At 51.2% G+C, this 19467-nt stretch overlaps 1 protein-coding gene across 12 annotated transcripts in view; it reads right to left on the reverse strand.

The window, feature by feature from the left end:
* Positions 1–19467, reverse strand: part of PTPRU (protein tyrosine phosphatase receptor type U) — a 79484-nt gene that overhangs the window by 14735 nt on the left and 45282 nt on the right. For 8 of the 12 annotated variants that reach the window (XM_070596775.1, XM_070596756.1, XM_070596707.1 and 5 more), the window contains 5 exons: positions 16790–16947; positions 7676–7866; positions 6989–7064; positions 6444–6520; positions 189–225 (listed from right to left, as the gene is read on the reverse strand). In XM_070596775.1, coding sequence (XP_070452876.1) covers positions 189–225; positions 6444–6520; positions 6989–7064; positions 7676–7866; positions 16790–16947 — 539 coding nt within the window. Of the gene's footprint in view, positions 1–188; positions 226–4225; positions 4244–6443; positions 6521–6988; positions 7065–7675; positions 7867–16789; positions 16948–19467 lie in introns of all 12 variants that reach the window. The other 4 variants (XM_070596687.1, XM_070596740.1, XM_070596676.1 and 1 more) reach the window with 1 other exon arrangement.

The following is a 19467-nucleotide window of genomic DNA, read 5'->3' on the forward strand; positions in this document are numbered from 1 at the left end:
GAGAGGGTCAGAGACTGATGGCCAGATTCCAGAAGACTCAGCCGAGAGCAGAGATCAGACAGACAGAGACAGAGGCAGAAGGGAGGCAGATGGGGGTCAAGCAGAGGAGCAGGGAAGGCAGACAGGCGCAGAGGGCACGCAGCACACTGCGGGGCACATGGGGGCACACGGGCAGAGGCGCCAAGTACCTTGAGTGGCTATGAAGTGGTTTGACCTGTGGTAGCCCTGCAACAGGAGAGGAGGGTGTGTTAAGACCCCAGTGGGCAGCCCCTCACTCCCCCAGACCTCCTCTGCCTTCCTCTCCCAGAAGCAGCACACGAACCCAGGGAACTGTCCCGCCGCTTCCCCAGGACCTCCTAACAAGGGTGGCCCTGTCCCTCAGCCCCCGAGCAAGGAGGGAAGTGCGGCTGGGACACCAGTGTCTTGGTTCTAAACCCATCTTTGCTGTGTGACCCCAGGGAGGACACAACTCCTTTAGGGGCGTAGAGAGCCTCCCCATCCATAACCTGGGGATAATTATCCACAAGCAGCTTACAACCCAGCTGGTGTTTGGAAACAAGTAAAGTGCAGGGTCACCCTGCCCTCTCCCCAAAGCCCCAGAGGCCCTACTCAACCCCAGACCCCAGGCTGGGGTCTTGCCAGCTATCCCAGCCCCCGCAGGGGCAACCAGAATGGGCAGGGCCCCTCCCCACTTCCTTAGTCATGTAGAGCTTGGGGGCCCAGAAGAAGGGTTCATGGGGGGCAAATGAGCACAGGGGTTTCTCATGGCCCTCAGATCAAATGGTTTTTAAATCTTTAAAATCAATAACAATAATAAATATTTTGAGACCCTATTATAGCCACGTACTGTGCTAAGCACTTTACCTGAATTTTCTCTCACAAGAGAGGGGCCAAGAGCTACTTCCTCCTCCATCCCCAGAGCCCTCAGGCTGAGAAGAGGGGCAGCTGGTCTCCCACACCCGCCCTGCGGCCACAGCCCCCGAGTCCTGCCCACACGAGATGCCCAGGGCACCAAGGTGGGCAACACGAGACAGGCAAGAAGCACTGAGGGCTGGTGCAAGAGAAGACAGCCCAGCTCGGCCACTCGCCTCAAGTTCCCACACGCCCCCAGCCCAGCTCCCGCAACGCCTCGGGCCTGCGGGCTTCTCGGGCCCAAGGAGCCCTGGAGCCAGACTGCCAGGGTTCAAGTCCCAGCTTTACACAGCTCTCGCCAGCTGTGCGCCCTTAGGCAGATCCCTTCACTTTTCTGTGCCTCCATTTTCACATCTATAATATGGGAATAATTATAGCATTTACCTCCTAGGGCTGTTGTGAGGAGTAAATAGAGTAACGTATGTCAAGGGTTTGGCGCAGTTTCAAGCACCAAGTCAGTACTTGATCAATAGTAGCTGATCATTATCACCACCCCTTTAGGGGTCAAAGAGCACCCCTGAAGCTCCAAAGAGTGCGGATGTCAAGAATTCCCAGGGCAGACAGTGGTTTGCTATAGCGGGTAAGAATCGGAGTCTTGGAGTCAAGGTGATCTGGGTCCCTCGCTGCTCTGCCAAGTAGCAGCTGTGTGACTCTGGGCACCAAAAGGGGGCTTCTTGGCCTCCAATGTACACACAAATCTCCTGGGGATCTTGTTAAAAGGCAGATGCAAAGTCAGAAGGTCTGGGTGGGGCCTGGGATTGTGCATTTCCAACCAGTTCCCAGGTGGTGCTGATGCTGGGCCTCAAAACACACTTGGAGGGGCCGGCCTGGTGGCGTAGTGGTTAAGTTCATGCACTCTACTTTGGCAGCCCAGGGCTTGCATGTTTGGATCCCAGGCACAGACCTACACACCATTCATCAAGCCATGCTGTGGTAACCTCCCATATACAAGAAATGGAGGAGGACTGGCATAGATGTTAGCTCAGGGACAATCTTCCTCATGCAAAAAGAGGAAAATTGGTGGCAGATGTTATCTCAGGGCCAGTCTTCCTCACCACAAAAAAAAAGAGACCACAACACACTTTGAGCACCCAGGTTCTCAGCCTCTCTAAGCCTCTGTTCTCCTCTGTAGTATGAGGATAATAGTGAGACATACACCTCAGAGAGTCTGCTGTAGACCTACACACCATTCCCATGAAAATGACCAGAACACAGTCAAAGTTACCAATAATGAAAAGCCTACCAGCATCACTCAGCCCTCACTACCGAAACTTCCCCAGGTCTAGCGTAGTTCCCGCCTGCTATCTCCCTAGCCACGGCCTCTGCTTCAAGTCCTCTGCAGAGATGCTGGGCAACTGGAGCCAGAGGAAAAGGTGGAGGCAGAGGACGGGAGGGTCCAGCAGAGGTGCTGCCAGTGGCTGCCCTCCCAACCTCAGCACTGGTCCAGCTGGAAACAGGCTGCTCCACTTAAAACCAGTTTGCCTAAGAGTTCCACATGAAAGTAAGGGCCTCTTCTGACTCCCCAACTCGGTCCCTCCAGTGCCCAGCACACTCAAACACCAGTCAGTAAATACAGTAAGAAGCTAAACAAGGTCTTAAACACATAACCCTCAAAATATCTGCATTAACTTTTGAATTGAATATGGGCATTACTGTACAATTACATTACACAGAGGACGCTGACATGGAAAGTTTAAAATGATCCGATGTTAAAGGAAGATCAATCACCTTGAGCACACCCACTTTAGAGACCAGCGTTAGAGCACTCACTGGTCCTCACACTCTGGGCATCAGCATGTCCTAGGAACCTGCTCCTGGAGTGGTCACCTGAGCCCTCCCTGGAGTCTGACTGGGGAGCCAGGGGATGGGCCACCTGCATTATGGGTAAGACCCTCAGAGCATCCTGATGCTCCCAAAGTCGGGGAACCACAGTCTAGCATAAGGGTTGAGGGCTCAGGCTGGGTTTGAGACCCAGCTCCCAACAGCCGTGAGCAATTCGCTTGACTTTTCTAAGCCTCGATTTTCTCATCTGCCAAATGCAGGTAGGTCCGCACCTGGCAGAGTGTGGTAACAGTGAAACGACGTGCCTGAGGTGCCGGCACAGAGCAGGTGCTCAGCCAGTGACTCTCTTATTAACGTGCATTTGAAGATGTATTAAGCCAAGTGTTCTATGGGTATTTCTCAGGAATCTGACAACATCTAATGGAAATAGGGGGGATTTAAGAGCAGGAGGTTTGCAGTGGAGATCCTCAGCTCCTAAAGGGGGCGCTAGGGCTGAGCGTATCCACTGCGTTTCCGGCCCTAACATTCCATTTAAATCCGAAAACTTTACAAATCAACTGTTTAAGCGCACTCGGAAGGAGGGCGGACGTCAGGGAGCACATCTGGGTAACTGCCCACCCCCTGCAGAGATGACTTGGGGCCCTTTCACTTTAGGAATTAGACATCTCCATGTTGTCTGAAAGTCTGAAATTTCTGCAATCATAAAAATCAAGAAATATACTTTTAAAAGAAAAAAGGAGATAAAATAGAAAAGGTACCCACAAGATAGCAAACAATCCCATCAGTCATCAAATATCATGAAAATAATATATAGTAAAAATCAAATCAAAGGATCGCTAGATGGATTGGATTTTTTTTTTTATTCTTAAAAGGCCCAAAGATGGCACTATTTTTAAAACTAGAATACCCAAACTGCTCCCCAAAAGTAAAACATTCAAATTAGGGCTAAACTGAGGGCAAAGTGGTGGGGGCTGAGTGTCAAGCATACTGATCACCAAGGGACTTAAGTCCCTGGTCTTAAGGGGACTGACCAGGGTCGTGCTCACTTCCTTGAAGACCCTGAGCCCCAAGCAGCAGCGACAGGGCACCCAGGGCAGCTCCCCCCAGCCCCACCCCACCCATGCCCACGGCCCCGCAGAAGGTGTGGCTAGAGAGGACTCATCGGACATGGGGAGCTGGAGGACAAAGGTGACCGAGGCAGTGGCCGGCGCAGAATGGGACCTGGGGAAGCACCCCCAGTACTGCTGCCCGTCTCAGGGCAGGGCGGATGGGAGGAAGTGCTTACAACAGGGAGAGAGTCGAATCTGCAGCCCTGGGCGGCCCCTGGCCAGGCTGTTGAAATGGACGGTTGGTGTCAGGCGCACGGGTGGAGGGGAAGGAGGACAGAGAGAGAGAGAGAGGGAGAGACAGCTGGAGACTGTGAGAGAGTCTGAGGTACAGCCAGTCAGACAGGAGGAGGAGGAGGAGGAGGAAGAGGAGGAGGAAGGGAAGGAGGAGGGGGAGGAGGAGGAGACGGGAGAGAGATACTTACTTCACGGTTTATCCGAATCTTAATGATTCCAGTGAGGGAACAGTACAAAGCAAAAGAGACAGATATTAGGCCAGAGGCAGATGGAGGTGGACGGAGCACAGCAGTGGCCAGAATGGGCGATGTGAGCAGGGGAGGCAGAGCAGAGACGGGTGGACTGGGGTGGGCCAGAGAGGGGCGAGTGGCATGTCCCTGCCAGGCCCAAGGAGAAGCCGACTGGGACCTTGAGGAGACCGAGGAGAGGCCCCCTGTCACCAAAGCTGCCCAAGTCCAAGAGGTCAGGCCCAGCCAAGGGAGAGGATGGGACGTGGGGAAGAAGGTAAGGAATTCTGGAAACCATGGGGCAGCACATCTGGTCGCCAGGACGAGGTGAAGACAAGGGCGAGGAGAGATCATCTCCAGACTCCCGGACCCCCCAGATACAGGCCTTCCTCCTCCTATGCACCTCAGGCCTGTGCTCTCCACCTGGCATGTCCCTCCCCTTCCCCTCCAGCCACCCAAAGCCAGCTCGAGCTCTCCTGCCTCCAGGCAGACTGCCAGGACCAACCCTGGCCCTTCCACTAACTGTGCTGTGCAATCTGGGCAAGCCATTCCTCTCTCTGGCCTGTGCCTTCCCACCTCATCTGAAATTAGGTGACTTGCATATTTATGAGTCTCCCCTACTAGAATCCACATGTTCAAGGAAAGCAGGGATGTGTCTGGCTTGGTCACTGCTGCATCCCTGGTCCCCAGCACAATGCCTGGGACAGAGTAGGTGCTCAAAGGATAGCTAACAAATGAATAAATGGTTCTCTGCTGAACTTGGCTTGCTGCAGGGTGGGGGAGTCCGACCAGAGTCCCTGGACTCTGTTTGGTCTCACCCTCATCCACAATTGTGGAGCAGACTCATCTCCTCTTCTTCACCCCCACCAAGCCTAGGCTCCTGGCTTCCTGCCTATCTCTGATCCCGCTCTCAGTTCAGCCAGACCCAGCTGCTGCAGTGGATGGCAGGAGAGCCTCATGGTCAGCAGCAAAGGCTTTGGAGAAACAGACAGGCTGAGATTTGAGTTCCTTCCTGACCACTCACTAGCTGTGTGACCTAGGACAAGTAGCTTCACCTCTCTGAGCCCCAGTTTCCTCACCTGTAAAGTGAGGTCATGATGCTAACTACCCATAGGGTGGTTGCATGGATTACACAAAATTAAATATTTGGCATAAAGTGCTTAGCACACTGCTTGGCACACAGTTCATGCTCAATAAACAAGAGTTACTATTCTTAAAGTACCACTCTGATCATGGTGAAATCACTTCTAACCACTCCCTGGTGCCTCTAGGGAAAGCCCTAACTCCTTAGCTCACCATTCGAGGGAGGCCTCACAATCCAGCCCCGCCTGCTCTCAGCTTCATTGTGTATCATGGACTCCCACCTCCAAGCTCTCCCCTCTCACTGAAAGGGGATGCTGCATCACCTGTCCCCCCTCACTGAAAAGGGATGCTGCCTCACCTGTCCCCCCTCACTGAAAGGGGACGCTCCCTCACCTCTTGGCCCCTCACTGAAAAGGGACGCTCCCTCACCTCTTGGCCCCTCACTGAAAGGGGATGCTCCCTCACCTCTCCGCCCTCACTGAAGGGGGATGCTCCCTCACCTCTCCGCCCTCACTGAAAGGGGATGCTCCCTCACCTCTCCGCCCTCACCGAAGGGGGATGCTCCCTCACCTCTCCGCCCTCACTGAAGGGGGATGCTGCCTCACCTCTCCGCCCTCACTGAAGGGGGATGCTGCCTCACCTCTCCGCCCTCACTGAAGGGGGATGCTGCCTCACCTCTCGGCCCTCACTGAAGGGGGATGCTCCCTCACCTCTCCGCCCTCACTGAAGGGGGATGCTGCCTCACCTCTCCGCCCTCACTGAAGGGGGATGCTGCCTCACCTCTCCGCCCTCACTGAAGGGGGATGCTGCCTCACCTCTAGGCCTAGCTGTCTGCCCTCTTCCTTTCGTTCTGCTTCACTGAAGCCCCCCCATCTCTCAGGCCCACTTCAGAAGTCTGCAGGAAGCATTCCTGATGGCCACCATCCACTCTGTGCTCCCCTCTGAGCTCCCTGGCACTGACTCCAGGAGGTGGGGGCGCCCAGAACCCAGCCATCTGAACCCTCATTGATTCCCTGACAGGCTCCTGCCCTGCCTGGACAGTGAGCCTGGAGCGGGCGGGGCCAGGTCAGCAGAGATGACAGGGCACGGCACTCACGTCTATGTAGTTGGCGTTAATGTAGTCCGCATCCGGGTCTCCCAGCATCGGGTGCAGTTTCACTCGGTGCCGATCATCTGCAAACACAGAGCAGGCGGCCATGGGGTGGGCAGGGGCTGAACTGGGAACCCAGAGCTGGGGCAGTCAGGGAAGGCTTCCTGGAGGCCAGAGGTGGGGCGCAGGCAGGGCAGCAAAGAGGACCTAAAGGTTCAGGGCCGAACAGCTGGCTCCAGGTACTGCGGGAAGCAGGCCAGGCCAGGGGATGCTCCCTCACTCAGGCAAGTGACCTCGGGCAGGGGGCTTAATCTCCCAAGCCTGGCTTCCTCATCTGTAAAGTGGGGATTACAAAACGTCCCACTTCACAGGGTTATTGAAAGGAACAAGTGAGATAATGGGTGTAATGCTCAGCGCACAGCTTGGCATTGGGAGGCCCTCGAGAAATGGCAGCCGATACCACTGTAACCTCTGAGGCTGCCCCAGGGCGCTCCCCACCCTAACTCCCTCCCACCCACTGCCCCAGACACCAGGCCCTTCCCAGGACTCACAGGCAGGCATGTGCTCCTGCCGGCTGCCCTTGAGCTTGTCTTTCTTCTTTGTGGCATCCCAGCCTTCAAAGAAGCTCTGCCAGGTGGGAAGTGGTGGTCAGCGGGAGAGGGAAACCCCTCCACTCGTAAGGCCCCTTCCCGTCAACAGGGATGATGTGGGCGGGACCACAGCAAGGGCCAGGTTCAGGGCTAAACGTGGGGCTTGTGAGACATTTTAGAATGAGGGTCAGGTTTAGGGTAAATCCAGGTATGAGTTAGGAATAAGGTAAGGTTAAGGGTCAAATTAAAATTAGGAGGAGGGTGGTGTCAGAGTCCAGATGGAGGCAGGAAGGGATTCAAGTCAGAGTCCAGACAGAGTTTAGGATGAGAGTCAGGGTCAAAGTCCGACTGGGGTTAGGTTAGAGATCAGGGTCAGGTTGGATTGGGGATAGGATAAGGATTACCATCAGGTCCAGATGGAGACTGAGTTAAGAGTCAAGGTCAGATTTCAAATCAGGGTCAGGATGACAGTGAGAAACCAGGTCAGTGAGATAAGAAGGTAGGTTAGGGTCAAAAAGGGTTAGGTCGAATTGATTGTCAGAGCAAAGTCTATCTGGAGCTGGGCTCAGGGCTGCCAGGGCCAGGGTCCACACTGAGGAGGGACCAGTGAGGCCCCGGCGAGGGGTCGTGGCTGGACGGGCCCTGCACCTCGTACTCCTGCTTGAAGCCGTAGCCCTCGGCCGTCTTCATCTGGTTGATGTGCTGAAGGAGGTCGGCCACACGCACCGCGGGATGCAGCTGCCCCGTGTGGTACGGGGAGCCCTTCCGGCCACACGGACGCCGCGGAGAGCCCCCCAGGAGGCTGCTGGCCTCAGTGACCCCACCGCTGCGCTGGTCCCCTGCAGTCAGAGAAAGGGGAAGGGGCTCCTGACACACGCCCAGCCTGGGGAACCCCAGAGGGACTCGGGGTGAGGGGGGAAAGGGAGCAGGCCACCGTGGAGGACGGCTGGGCTGTTCCCTGGAGCCAAGCAGCCTGGCTGCGCCCACCCCATGTGACCTTGGGAAAGTCCCTTCCTTCTGCATCTAGGGTTTCCCGTCTGTCAAAGGAGCGGGTCGCATCTCTGACCTCTGGGGGCCCTTCTGGCGGCGCCCTGCCTGCCGCGATCCTGCCATCCCCTCCCTCTATCCTACATCCAGCGGACTTCATCGTGCTGCCTGCAGGGGGCAGCTCTCGGCAGAGCCCAGGACAGCCCCTCCCTCCCCCTCTTCTAGGGAACAATCCGGAACATTGGCAATTACCCCCATTCAAAGACAAGCAAATCCCGAAATTAGCTGGGGCCGCCGCCCCCTCTGCAGATTAACGCAGTCACCTCAATAGAGGGTTTCTCCCGCGCAAGCATTTCCGCTGTCAGCCTGCGCCGCGACCTCAGCCAATCGGGCAGCGGGTCGAGAGGCTCACAGCGCCCCACACCCCCGGGAAAATAGACCCTCCTCCCCAGGCCCACGCCCCAGCTCTACTCAGCAGCATCACCAAGGACATCCCACCCTGGTCCTGAGATCGGGTCCTGGGACTGAGAGCACATGAGAGAACAGCCCCGCTCAGCGACACCACCCCCACACGCTCACTTAACACTCATTTCCCTCCCCCTGTCTGGGGTAAGGTGCAGGGAGCCTTCAAGGCCAGACCCCCGGCATTTCTCACAGCTGTTCTCTGCCCACATCAGAGCCGGCAGGGGCAGGTGGCCAACTCTCAGTGGGGCCTAGATGCTGGTCCCCTCCCTTCCTTGTGCCTTCACACATGCGGGTTCCTCTGGTCCGCACACCCTGCCCCTCCTCTTTTGGCCTGGCAAACTCATTCTCATCCTTCAGGCCTCAGCTGAAATGACCCTCCTTGGGGAGACTTCTTGGTGTCTGGTCTCTAATTCCCACCATGACTAACTGACAGAATGAACGCAGGAGCACCGGACAGACGCCCGTGCAGCTCCCCCGCCCCACACCCCAATCCTTGTCTCTGCAAATCAAGGAGACCGCCGGGCCCGCCTCGGTGCCCCCTTCCTGGACCACTACTGGAAAACTGCCTCCAGGTAGAAAGGCGATGGGAAGGCAGGGCCCACTCATTTGTCTCTCTTCTCTCGGGACTCCCAGTCCTGAGCTGCCTGTCACTCCATGTCGAAAACAATTGTGTCACATATTTGATCCACATTTCTAGTTGTTTACAGCTGGTGGGCAAGCCAGTTACACCATCATGGTCAGATGCCCCAAACTCTTGATTTTACAGATGGGGAAACTGAGGTCCAAAGAGGTAAGACCTCCCTAATGTAGTGGTTGCCAAAGTGTCTTCCAGAAAGTAGCAGTGACACCAGATGACTAAGTGGTAGTCCATTAAAAAGAAGAGAAGGAGGACAAGCAGGGGTTCTACGTTTTAAAGGAGACGGGTGAATTCTGGCTTAAACAAAAATAAGTAGGTTATTTCCCTGTAAGATCTCTCAGGGCTTCCCGCAAGGTAGAGTGCATTTTGAATTTCCAAGAGATAGGTGCAAACAGCAGTGATTCACCACCGTCTTTCTCCATGGAGAGCTTTTTTTGTTTGTTTCATGAAATATCCTCGGGGGAACACAGTGTAATATGGAGATTAAGAGCCAATCTCTGGAGTCAGACAGGCCTCAGATCAAATCCCAGCTCTGCCTGTGACCCTGGGGATGGGACTCTCTCTAGACTTCCATTTTCACATGTCAAATGAAGATAAAAACTGTTGCTCTCCATACGATGATGTAAATACTAAATAAGATAATGCATATAAAGCACGCAGCCCGGTGCCCGGCACACAGTGAACGCCTGCGGCTGGCGGCTGTTGGCATCATTAGTAGCCTCCAGGAAAGGGAGGAACCCCTTTAGTCCAGAAAGCCAGGGCAGTTGGTTGACAAGAGAGGGCCTTTCTGTCGTGGTCCTTCTCCACTGTAGGATCTTGCTCCAGGACCTAACAATTCTAAAGAGCATCTACAACAACACACAAGACAAGTGCAAAGATTTCAAGCAAAAGGATTTCAGCTGGCTCAAAGAACTCAGAGACAGAGGGGTCCCAGTGCTGTTCGTGGAAACCATGCCGACAGCTCCACAGAGAGCTCTCCAGGTGGAGAAAGGAGCAAACAAGGATGGTGGAGAATCCAGCAGCCCATCCCAGAGACCCCGAGGGGCCGGCAGCTCTAAGGCAGCCTCACAAGCAGGCATGGAATCAGCTTGCAATGGCTAAAGACAAGCAAAAACTGCCCTCTGGTTGGGATCCTGATGGAAAGGCAGAGCCAAATCTGGGCGGCTTCCAGCAGAGCCTGAGAGCGACACAAGGTGTTCTAGAAATAAGGCCAGCAGGAGACAACGGGATGATGGTGCCAAGAGGACCCTCCATTTCCTGGGACCAGAGAAGACAGCTCCCCATCTCCTTGCCCATGAATTCCCATGGGATTTCACAAACACAAACACAAACACACACACACACACACACACACTCTCCTCTTCACCCCCACCCCCACCCCAAGGACCAGCTTGCCCACAGCTGGCAGCCCCTGAAAGGGAAGAAGAGAGGAAAGAAGGTGAGAGCCAGCCCTCAGCTTCAAGGTCTCCCAGTCTCTCCCCAGCTCCACCATGATTGTGGGACATCTTTTGGGAGCAACCACCAGACAGCTGACGTTTTAAGAGAAGGGCTGAGGCCCAGAGAAAAGAACCCTGTGTCTAGAGTCACAGAGAACCTGAGTTCAAATTCTGACTCCAGTCACTTGACCTCTCTGGGCCTCAGTTTCCTCATGTGAAAATGAGAATCCTCAGATCTTTCTCAAAGATGAGCACTTTCCCCAATTCCCATCCACCCTCAGATGAAGATGGGCCCCAGTTATACAATCCAAGAGCACTTTATCCTTTTCCTTCACTGTTTGCAGTTAGCAAATGACTTTAAAGAAACACAGCCGGTAATAAAAGCTAACAATAACTAACATATTGAATGCTTTCATATGCCTGGCACAATTCTTAAGTCATTTAATCCTTAGACTATGCCCATGACGTAGGCACTGTTTCATCCCCCTATCCCAATGAGGAAACTGAGGCCCAGAAAGGGCAAGTTATGTTCTCATTAAGTGGCAGCAGTAAGATTCAAACCCAGGCCCATCTGACTCTGGGTCCTGTTGTCCGCCTGCTTTCTCTGTTTCCCCTTCCTGATAAAGGGGCATTTATGGTGATGAAGTAACTGAGGACTTATTTGACAAAACATTTGGCCAGAACCCACTGGTACCCAGAGAGGTCAAGAGCTCTGCAGGGATGGGGGCCAGGAAGGTTTGAGAGTTTTCATAGGCAGAATTTCAGAGACAACGGGAGCACATTCCAACATCTTGGGAACATTCCAGTCGGCTTCTCACGGCCAGCCTGCCACCATTTTACTCAGCATGGTACATCCCTATTTTAAAATTTGCACATGGAGGAGGTATCAAAATCAACATGGCTTTCTGTTCTAAACTCCAAAACTCTGGCCTCCACTGTTTGGAAAAGCAAAGAAGGAAGTGGAGGCTAGACCAGTTTGGGGCGTGGAGAAAGAGAGAAGGTGCTGAGACTCAGCTCCGGTCTTCTGAACACACCTTGAGTTTCCCAGCCCTCGTACCTTCCCCGTGTCCTGCATCCTGCCTGCAGTGCCCACTCCCCCTCACCGTCAGTCCAATCTTACCCATCTCAGCCAAAACCCTGATCACCCTGGCCCAAAGGTGTCTCTTCTCCAGACTCCGGCAGCACTAATTGTCCCCACCGTCCACATGGCAATTAGCCTGGTGCTGACTTCCTAGGTCAGTCTCGTCTCCCCAAGTAGTGAGTGAGTTCCTTGGGAGCAGAGTCCATGCTTCCTGTCTCTCTATATGTCTATTAAGGACTCTGCAGCAAGGCATGCGCCCACAGGACCCTCACCTCCCCCTCTCCCCAACACCCACTTGAGTTTCAGCCCAGTCAGACCTCTCCATGTTCTCCTGAACATTTGCACAAGCTGTTCTTCCCCCACGCGTGCCCTTCCTTTCCCATCTCTGCCCATCCAAATCCCACCATGCCAGCAGAAGCGGCAATTTGCAACTCAGAAAGACCTGCATGTAAATCCTGGCTCTGCCACTTTCTGGCTGTTTGATCCACACAAGTGACTTCCCCTCTCTGAGCCTCCATTTCCCCATTTGTATGATGACAGCTACCACGCAGAGCTGTGGAGAAAAGCGAATGAGGGAGATCACAAAAAGAACAGGATAAGTAAGTGCATGTCAATGAATTTGAAAATGTAAATGAAATGGACAAATTCCTAGAGAAGATATAACTTACTAAAAGTGGCTTGAAAAAAATAGAAAGCTTGAATAGTCCTTTACTCCTTTAAATAAATTGAATTAAAAGTTTTAAATTTTTCCATAAAACCAAAAAGAAAGATTGTTTGACGGGTGAATTCCACCAAACTTTCAAGGTGTCAATTATTCCATTTTTCCATAATAAGGAAAAAAGAGAAGAGACCTCAGTATATTTTATAAGACTAATAGCATCTTGATACTAGAAACCAGACAAGGAGTGTACAAAAAAGAAAAATTACAAGCCAATCCCATTCGAGAATACAGCTTTAAAATTTTGAACAATATTATACTGAATCCAACAATACATTAAAAATATAATGCATCGTGGCCAGGATGAATTTATCCCAGCAACTGAAGGTTATTTTAACATTCGAAAATCTAAAAGTGTCTTTCATTTCATTAACAAACTAAAGGAAAAACAAAATATGACATTACAATAAGTGCAGAAAAAATCACTGGTAAATTTCATGTCCATTTAAAATAAAAATCTATAGCCAACTTCGTTCTCAGTATTTTAATGTGAGCAGTGTTCCTTTTAAAGTCAGGAAAACAAGATGAGGATTCCTGCTATAAGTGTTTCCCTTGAACAGAATACTGGGGGTCCCAGGCAGTGCCGTGCAGAAAGACAAGGAAAACAGGATAAGAAATGAGAAAGAAGCAATAGAACTGTCAGTATTCGCAGATGCCTTGACTGTACTTAGAAAATCTGCAAGCTTCTACAGACAAATGAGAATTAACAAGAAAGTTTATCAAGGAGTATGGATTTGAGATCTATATATATACACACAAAAATCAACTGTATTTCTCTATTTGAGCAACAATTAGGAAAGTACTATTTTAAAAGTATACCATTTGTGCTGGGGAAACTGGATCTCCCCAAGCAAAAGAATGAAGTTGGACCCTTATCTAATACCGTATACAAAAATTAACTCAAAATGGATCAAAGACCTAAATGTAAGATCTAAAACTATAAAACTCTTAGAAAAAAATATAGGACAAAATCTCCATGACATTCATCTTAGCAATGATTTCTTGGCTCTGACACCAAAGGCACAGGCAACAAAAGAAAAAATAGACAAATCGGACTTCATGAAAATTTAAACATTTTGGGCATCAAAAGACACTATCCACAGAGTAAAAAGGCAACCCACAGAATGAGAGAAAATATTCGCAAATCATATATCTGACAAAGGATTAATATCCAGAATATATATAGAACTCCGAGAACTCAACAATAAAAAAACAAACAACCTGATTCAAATATTTTCCAAAGAAGATACACAAATGGGCAAGAGACACGTGAAAAGATGTTCAACGCACATCATTCATCATTAGGCAAATGCAAATCAAAACTGTGAGATGCCATCTCACACCCATTAGGATGACAGCTATCAAAAAAAAATAAAATAAAATAACTATCGGTGAGAATGGAGGGAAATTGGAACCCTTGTACGCTGTTGGTGGGAATGTAAAATGGTACAGCTGCTATGGAAAACAGTATGGCAGTTCTTCAAAATATTAAAAATAGAACTCCTATAAGATTCAGCAATTCCACTTTTGGGTATATACCCAAAAGAATTGAAAGCAGCATCTCAAAGAGATATTCACATACCCATGTTCAGAGCTGCATTATTCACAACAGTTAAAACATGGAAGCAACCCAAGCGTCCATCAACAGACGAATAAGAAAAGTGTGATAGATACAAACAATGGAATATTATTCAGCCTTAAAAAGGAATGAAATTCTAAAAGATGCTACAACATAGATAAACCTTGAGGACATTACGTTAAGTAAAATAAGTCAGTCACAAAAGACAAATACCGTATGATTCCACTTAGATACTTATAGTGGTCAAAATCATAGAGACTGAAAGCAGAATGGTGGTTGCCAGGAGCTAGGAAGAGTGGGGAATAAGGTGCTATCGTTTAATGAGTGTAGAGTTTCAGTTTTACAAGATGAAAAGAGCTATGGGGATGGAGGGTGGTGATGGCTGCACAACATTATGAATGTATTCAAAGCCATTCAGCTGTACGCTTAAAAATGGTTATGAAGGTAAATTTTATGTTATGTGTATTTTACCACAATAAAGAAAAAGTGTACGATTTGCAATGGAAATCAAAACTATAAAGGACCTGGGGGTACATCTAACAAAAGATGTACAAGATCTTATGGAGAAAATTATTGAAAGACACTCAAAGACCTAAATAAATGGGGTGATATATATCATATTCATCAATGGAAAGACAATTTCACAAGATGTCAGTTTTCCCCAAATTGATCTATAGGTTCAATACAAACCCACCCACCAAAATTTTCCAAGGAACTTGCAAAAGTGATCCTAAAATTTATAAGAAAGAGAATGAGGACAAATATAGCCAAGACACCCTCGACAGAGAACAAAGTCGGGAGGGCTTGATGTTCCAGATATCAAGACAGATTACTACAGTAATTAAGCTGTGTGGTATTGGCTCAGGAATCACCAAATTAGCCAAAGAAAGAGAATAGGGAGCCAAAACACGATCCACATACATATGGGAATGTGAGCTGTGACAAGGTGGCACCGCAAGTCAGTGGTGAAAGTATGAACCGCAACAACTGAGGCCAGGATAGTTGGTTTTCCCCACAGAAAAAATAAAATAAAATCCTTAATTCATATCACACACAAAAATCAATTACAGATGGGTAAAGATTTAAATGTAAAATGCAAAATATCAAAAGTTTTAGAAAAAAGTAAAAAACATTTTATGACCTTGCGTAAGGAAGAATTCTTTAAGAAAACGGAAAAAGGAGAAATCAAAAAGGAAAAGCTTGATGAACGTGACTAAATTGAAATAAAAACGTGTTCATCCAAAGACACTATAAATAACCTACAAAGATGAGCCACAAATTGGGAGAAGATATTTGCAATTCATAAGTGACAAATGTGTATCATCCTAAATATATAAAGAACTCCTAAAAACCACTAAGAAAGCAACAGAAAAACCAATAGAAAATTAGGTAAAAGACATGAACAGGCATTTCATGGAAGAAGAAACCTGAATGGCCAATAATGATTTGAAAACATGTTGCACCTCATTAGTAATCAGAGAAATGCAAATTAAGACTATAGAGAATCACCATTTTATACAAACTAGCTTGACAAAAGTGAAGAAGCCTGGCAAATTCTGAGCTTGACGCAGAACCACAGAAACTCTTGTACATTGCTGTGAGGCGTGAACCCAGGCACAGCCACTTCGAAAAACAATTTGGCACTGTCTTATAAAGTGGAACGAGCGCATCCTCTCTAATCCAGCAGTCCTGCTTCTAGAACCTCCTGTGCAGGTGCATCTGGAGAGTCATTTAAGAATGTTCACTGCAGCCTCATTTGTAATAACAAGAAAACCAGAAGCAAATGAAATGTCCACGGATGGCAGAATGGAGAAATAAACTGTGATCCGTTCATACAATGGAAAACTATTCCTCAGAAAAAAAAAATGAACGACAGCGAAACATCCACCTGGGCAAATATTAGAAACATGATGTTGAGTTGAAAAATAGAGTGTGATTTCATTTTTTTAAAGCTCAAACATGAGAAAAATTATATAATGCGCTGTCTGGGGATACACGCAGACATGGTAAAACTACCCCAAAAAAGGCAAGAAAATTATAAACACAAATTGCAGGGGAATATTTACATCTAAGAGGGAAGCAGGGGATACAGTTAGGGAGGAGCATACACATGGTGTTCCAGTTCACCAGTGGGATTCATTGGTGTTTGCTGTATTATGACTTTATGACTTTCATAAACATTACGTGTTTTCTTTTGTAAAAAATCAGCACTAAATAGAATAAAAAGATGTGCGATCAGCAATTTACGGCAAGCTCCTAGCACATCCAGCTGAATCACTATACTCTTCCCACATGCCAGGCACAGCACTAAATGATGTACACACAATATCTCAGTTAGTCTTCCAGCAGTCCTAGCAGCAGAGATGATTTTTATCCCCATCTTATACATGATGAGAAAGCAGACATCCAGAGAGGTTAAGCAACTTGGCCCAGGTCACACAGTTAAGAGGATCTGAGTGGCAACCCAGGCCTGTCTGACTCCAGAGCACTCTCTCTTAGCCACTAGCCTCCTGCCACTCTCAGCAGGCACTCAATAAGCCAGCAGACTGCTCTGACCCCTCTGATCACACAGCATCACTCTCTCCTCTGAGTCCCCAGAGCATCTCTCACAATTAACATGTGACTTCGCGTTCCTTTTATAGAGTCTGTGTCTAAGTCCTCAATTTTCCTAAAGCTCCTCCAGTACCAAGGGAATGCCTGTGCCTTCTGTGTACTTCCAGTGCCAGTGCTGGTACCCAGCAGGAGCACAACAGATGCTTCAATCTTGGTTCAGGGTGTTCCAGAACTCATCCAATGCCGGGGGGAGGGGGAGGGGAGCCCAGAGCCATGAGGAAGAAGCCCCAGGGCCCCAGCACTCACCCCGGGGGCTGTAGCCGTGGGCATCCATGAAGGACAGGCCCAGCCGCTCATCCTCCTGCAGCGTGCTCTGGTCTGTAAAGCTCCGGTCCACGGCGCTCATCATGTGGGTCTTCTCCTGGCGGTAGTTGACGGTGGCCTTGGTCATGTTCACCGGCTTCCTGCAGAGGGGGTTCACGGGAGACGCAGGCCTGAGTGGGCAGGACAGAGCCCAGAGGCGGATGGGGAGGCCAAGCCATCAGGGGGCCTTGAGGCCAGGAGTCATTCTAGAAGCATCCCTGAATGCTGAGGGGGCTCTGCCTCCATCCTTTGCTCACCAGAACCAGAGAGCTGCCACTTGCCCCCAAAGAAGCCGCAGGGTCCCTGCCCTGGGGACCTTTGCTGAGAACAACAGATGGAGCAGCAGTGGCCTCGGACTGGGACCTGGCTCAGAACTCTCACCGGCATCAAGGGCTCCGGAAATGGGAAGGAAAGTCACTCTGGGCCTATTTTGGTGTCACAGCAGATAGACATCCCACCCCAAACTAGAAGGATGACTGCCCCAGCTCCAGCCCCAGCATCCTCCCTCTCCAGCCCCAGCTTCCTCATACTCCATCCTCCTTTCCCCTGTCCTCGTCTGCCCTGAAAACTCCTTTACTCCTGCAGTAGGGAGGGCTATACTCCTCCTTCAGGGCAGTCTGGCTGGTGCTCAGTCAGTGCTCAGGAGTCCTCCCCTGGGCACAGAATGAACCGTGGCGCCTTCTTGCCCCCAGAATGGTCCAACCACAGGCCACACTAGACATGTAAAGAGATCCGCACAGGGTCTATATTCCCGCCACTGCCCACCAGTCCAAACTGCCACTGGAAGCAGCAGAGAGAGGGTAAGAGGCCCCAGTCCCTCTTGAGAGGGCAGAGCTTCCAGAAAGGCCCCTGGACAAGGGTCCCGCACAGCCCAGGCCTCCAGCCCAGCTTTACAGACAAGGATGGCAGTTTGTGACTCCAGGGGAACTCAAGGAAAATGGGAGGGAGGACAGAGAGTAGGGGGCAGGGGTGCAGCTCCAGGATGGAGGGGCCCAGCACAAGCAAAGAGGAAGTGACTTGGGACCCTCATGAGACTGGAGAGGAGCCAGGGGCCCAATCACAGGGAAGGCTTGAGACAGCGAGCCATTGCCTGCACAGCGCTGCAGCATGCAGGACGTGGGGTAGACCCGAGAAAGGACTTCCATGTTATGAGGGCTCAGGGACGCAGATCATCCATGGAGACGAAGAGGCCAATGAAAGAATATGCCCAGACAGCCAAACACCAATCAACCTGTCCTGGCTCAAGAGCTGCCCAGGGCAGGGGAAGGACAGGAGGGCCTCTGGACACTCCTACTGCAGGACTACAACGTCCTTCCCATGCTGAAAAGATGACTCTGTGTCCACGCTGGGGACCAATGATGCTGTGCACTGAGGTGGGCACAGCCTTCGCAGTCTGGAGGAGAGACAGCTCAGCGGGCACAGGCCTCCAACTCCCAGGCTCACCCCAGGCTCTGGGCAGCGCCCTCGCTGTGACCAGGGCAGAGCCAGGAGCCCTCTGGGGGCAGGTGAGGAGAAACCTCTGTGGCAGCGACCTTGACCATCAACGTGAGAGAAGGAGGAGGAAGGAGGGAGGGAAAGGAGGGGGGGCGTGGAGAGATCAGGAGGATCCAGAGGAGGAGGAGGAAAGTAAGGGACAACGACAAGAGAGAGAGGGATGGGGAAGGGGACAGACAGAGGGACAGGCCAGACACCAGCAGCCCCCAGGGAAGACAGACAGAGCGCCGTGGACAGAGGACAGCTGGTCAAGCTGGCTGAACCAAGGTGCCCCAGGAGGACTCGTCACAAGGGGACACTGGCCGAGAAGGCAGTCTCCAGCGGAGGACCACAGGGCTCTGTTCCCACCCAGGCTGGCGGCCCACTAGGAAGAACCACAAACACCAACCAACCAGATCCGCAGAAGACAGAACCCGGGAGGGACACCGACACTGCCCGCCTCCAGCTGACCCCAGGGTGAGATTAAGCAGATGGAATATGGGCACATGGAAAGTTCTGCATTTAGGCTCGAGAGTTAACTGCGCAGCAGAGAGGGAGGGAGAGCTGCCTGTCAGTGCTTCCTGCAAAAGCCATGCTGGAGGCTCCGCAGGGCTGACAGGGTTCAGTTGCTGGAAAAGCTAACGTGACATCGGGTGACATCGATGCAAGCAGAGGGTCCAGGGAGGAGGAGGTGAGACCACCATCCTCTGTGCTGGCCCAGGGCCACCTGAGCCTGCTCTGCAGGGAGGGAGAACAAGCACAGGTGGGGGAATGTTCTGGAAGGCTTGCAGAGTCAGAGGACACAGAGGCAGAAGACGGGGTGCCCTCAGGAGGCCATGGAATCAGACGGTGACCCCAGCTCTGCACCTCCTGTGACCTCTGACAGGGCCCTAACCTCTCTGAGCCTCAGTTTCCCCATCAGTAAAATGGAGCGATGGCAGCACCTGCTTCTCAGGGCAGCCGTGAGGCTTCGGTGTAAAGAACTGAGCCCAGAGGAAGCGCCCAGGAGACGGCGGGTCTGGGAGCCTGGGGCTGCCCCATTGGAGAAGTTGCTCGTGGCCCTGAGAGCTGCCTGCACCGTGGGGAGAGCTGCCAGCGTGGGGACAGGTGTGCCCCACAAGCACACACACACACATGGGCTGCCGACC

The sequence above is a fragment of the Equus przewalskii genome, chromosome 2, assembly GCF_037783145.1.
Source record: "Equus przewalskii isolate Varuska chromosome 2, EquPr2, whole genome shotgun sequence".
Lineage (NCBI taxonomy): Eukaryota > Metazoa > Chordata > Mammalia > Perissodactyla > Equidae > Equus > Equus przewalskii.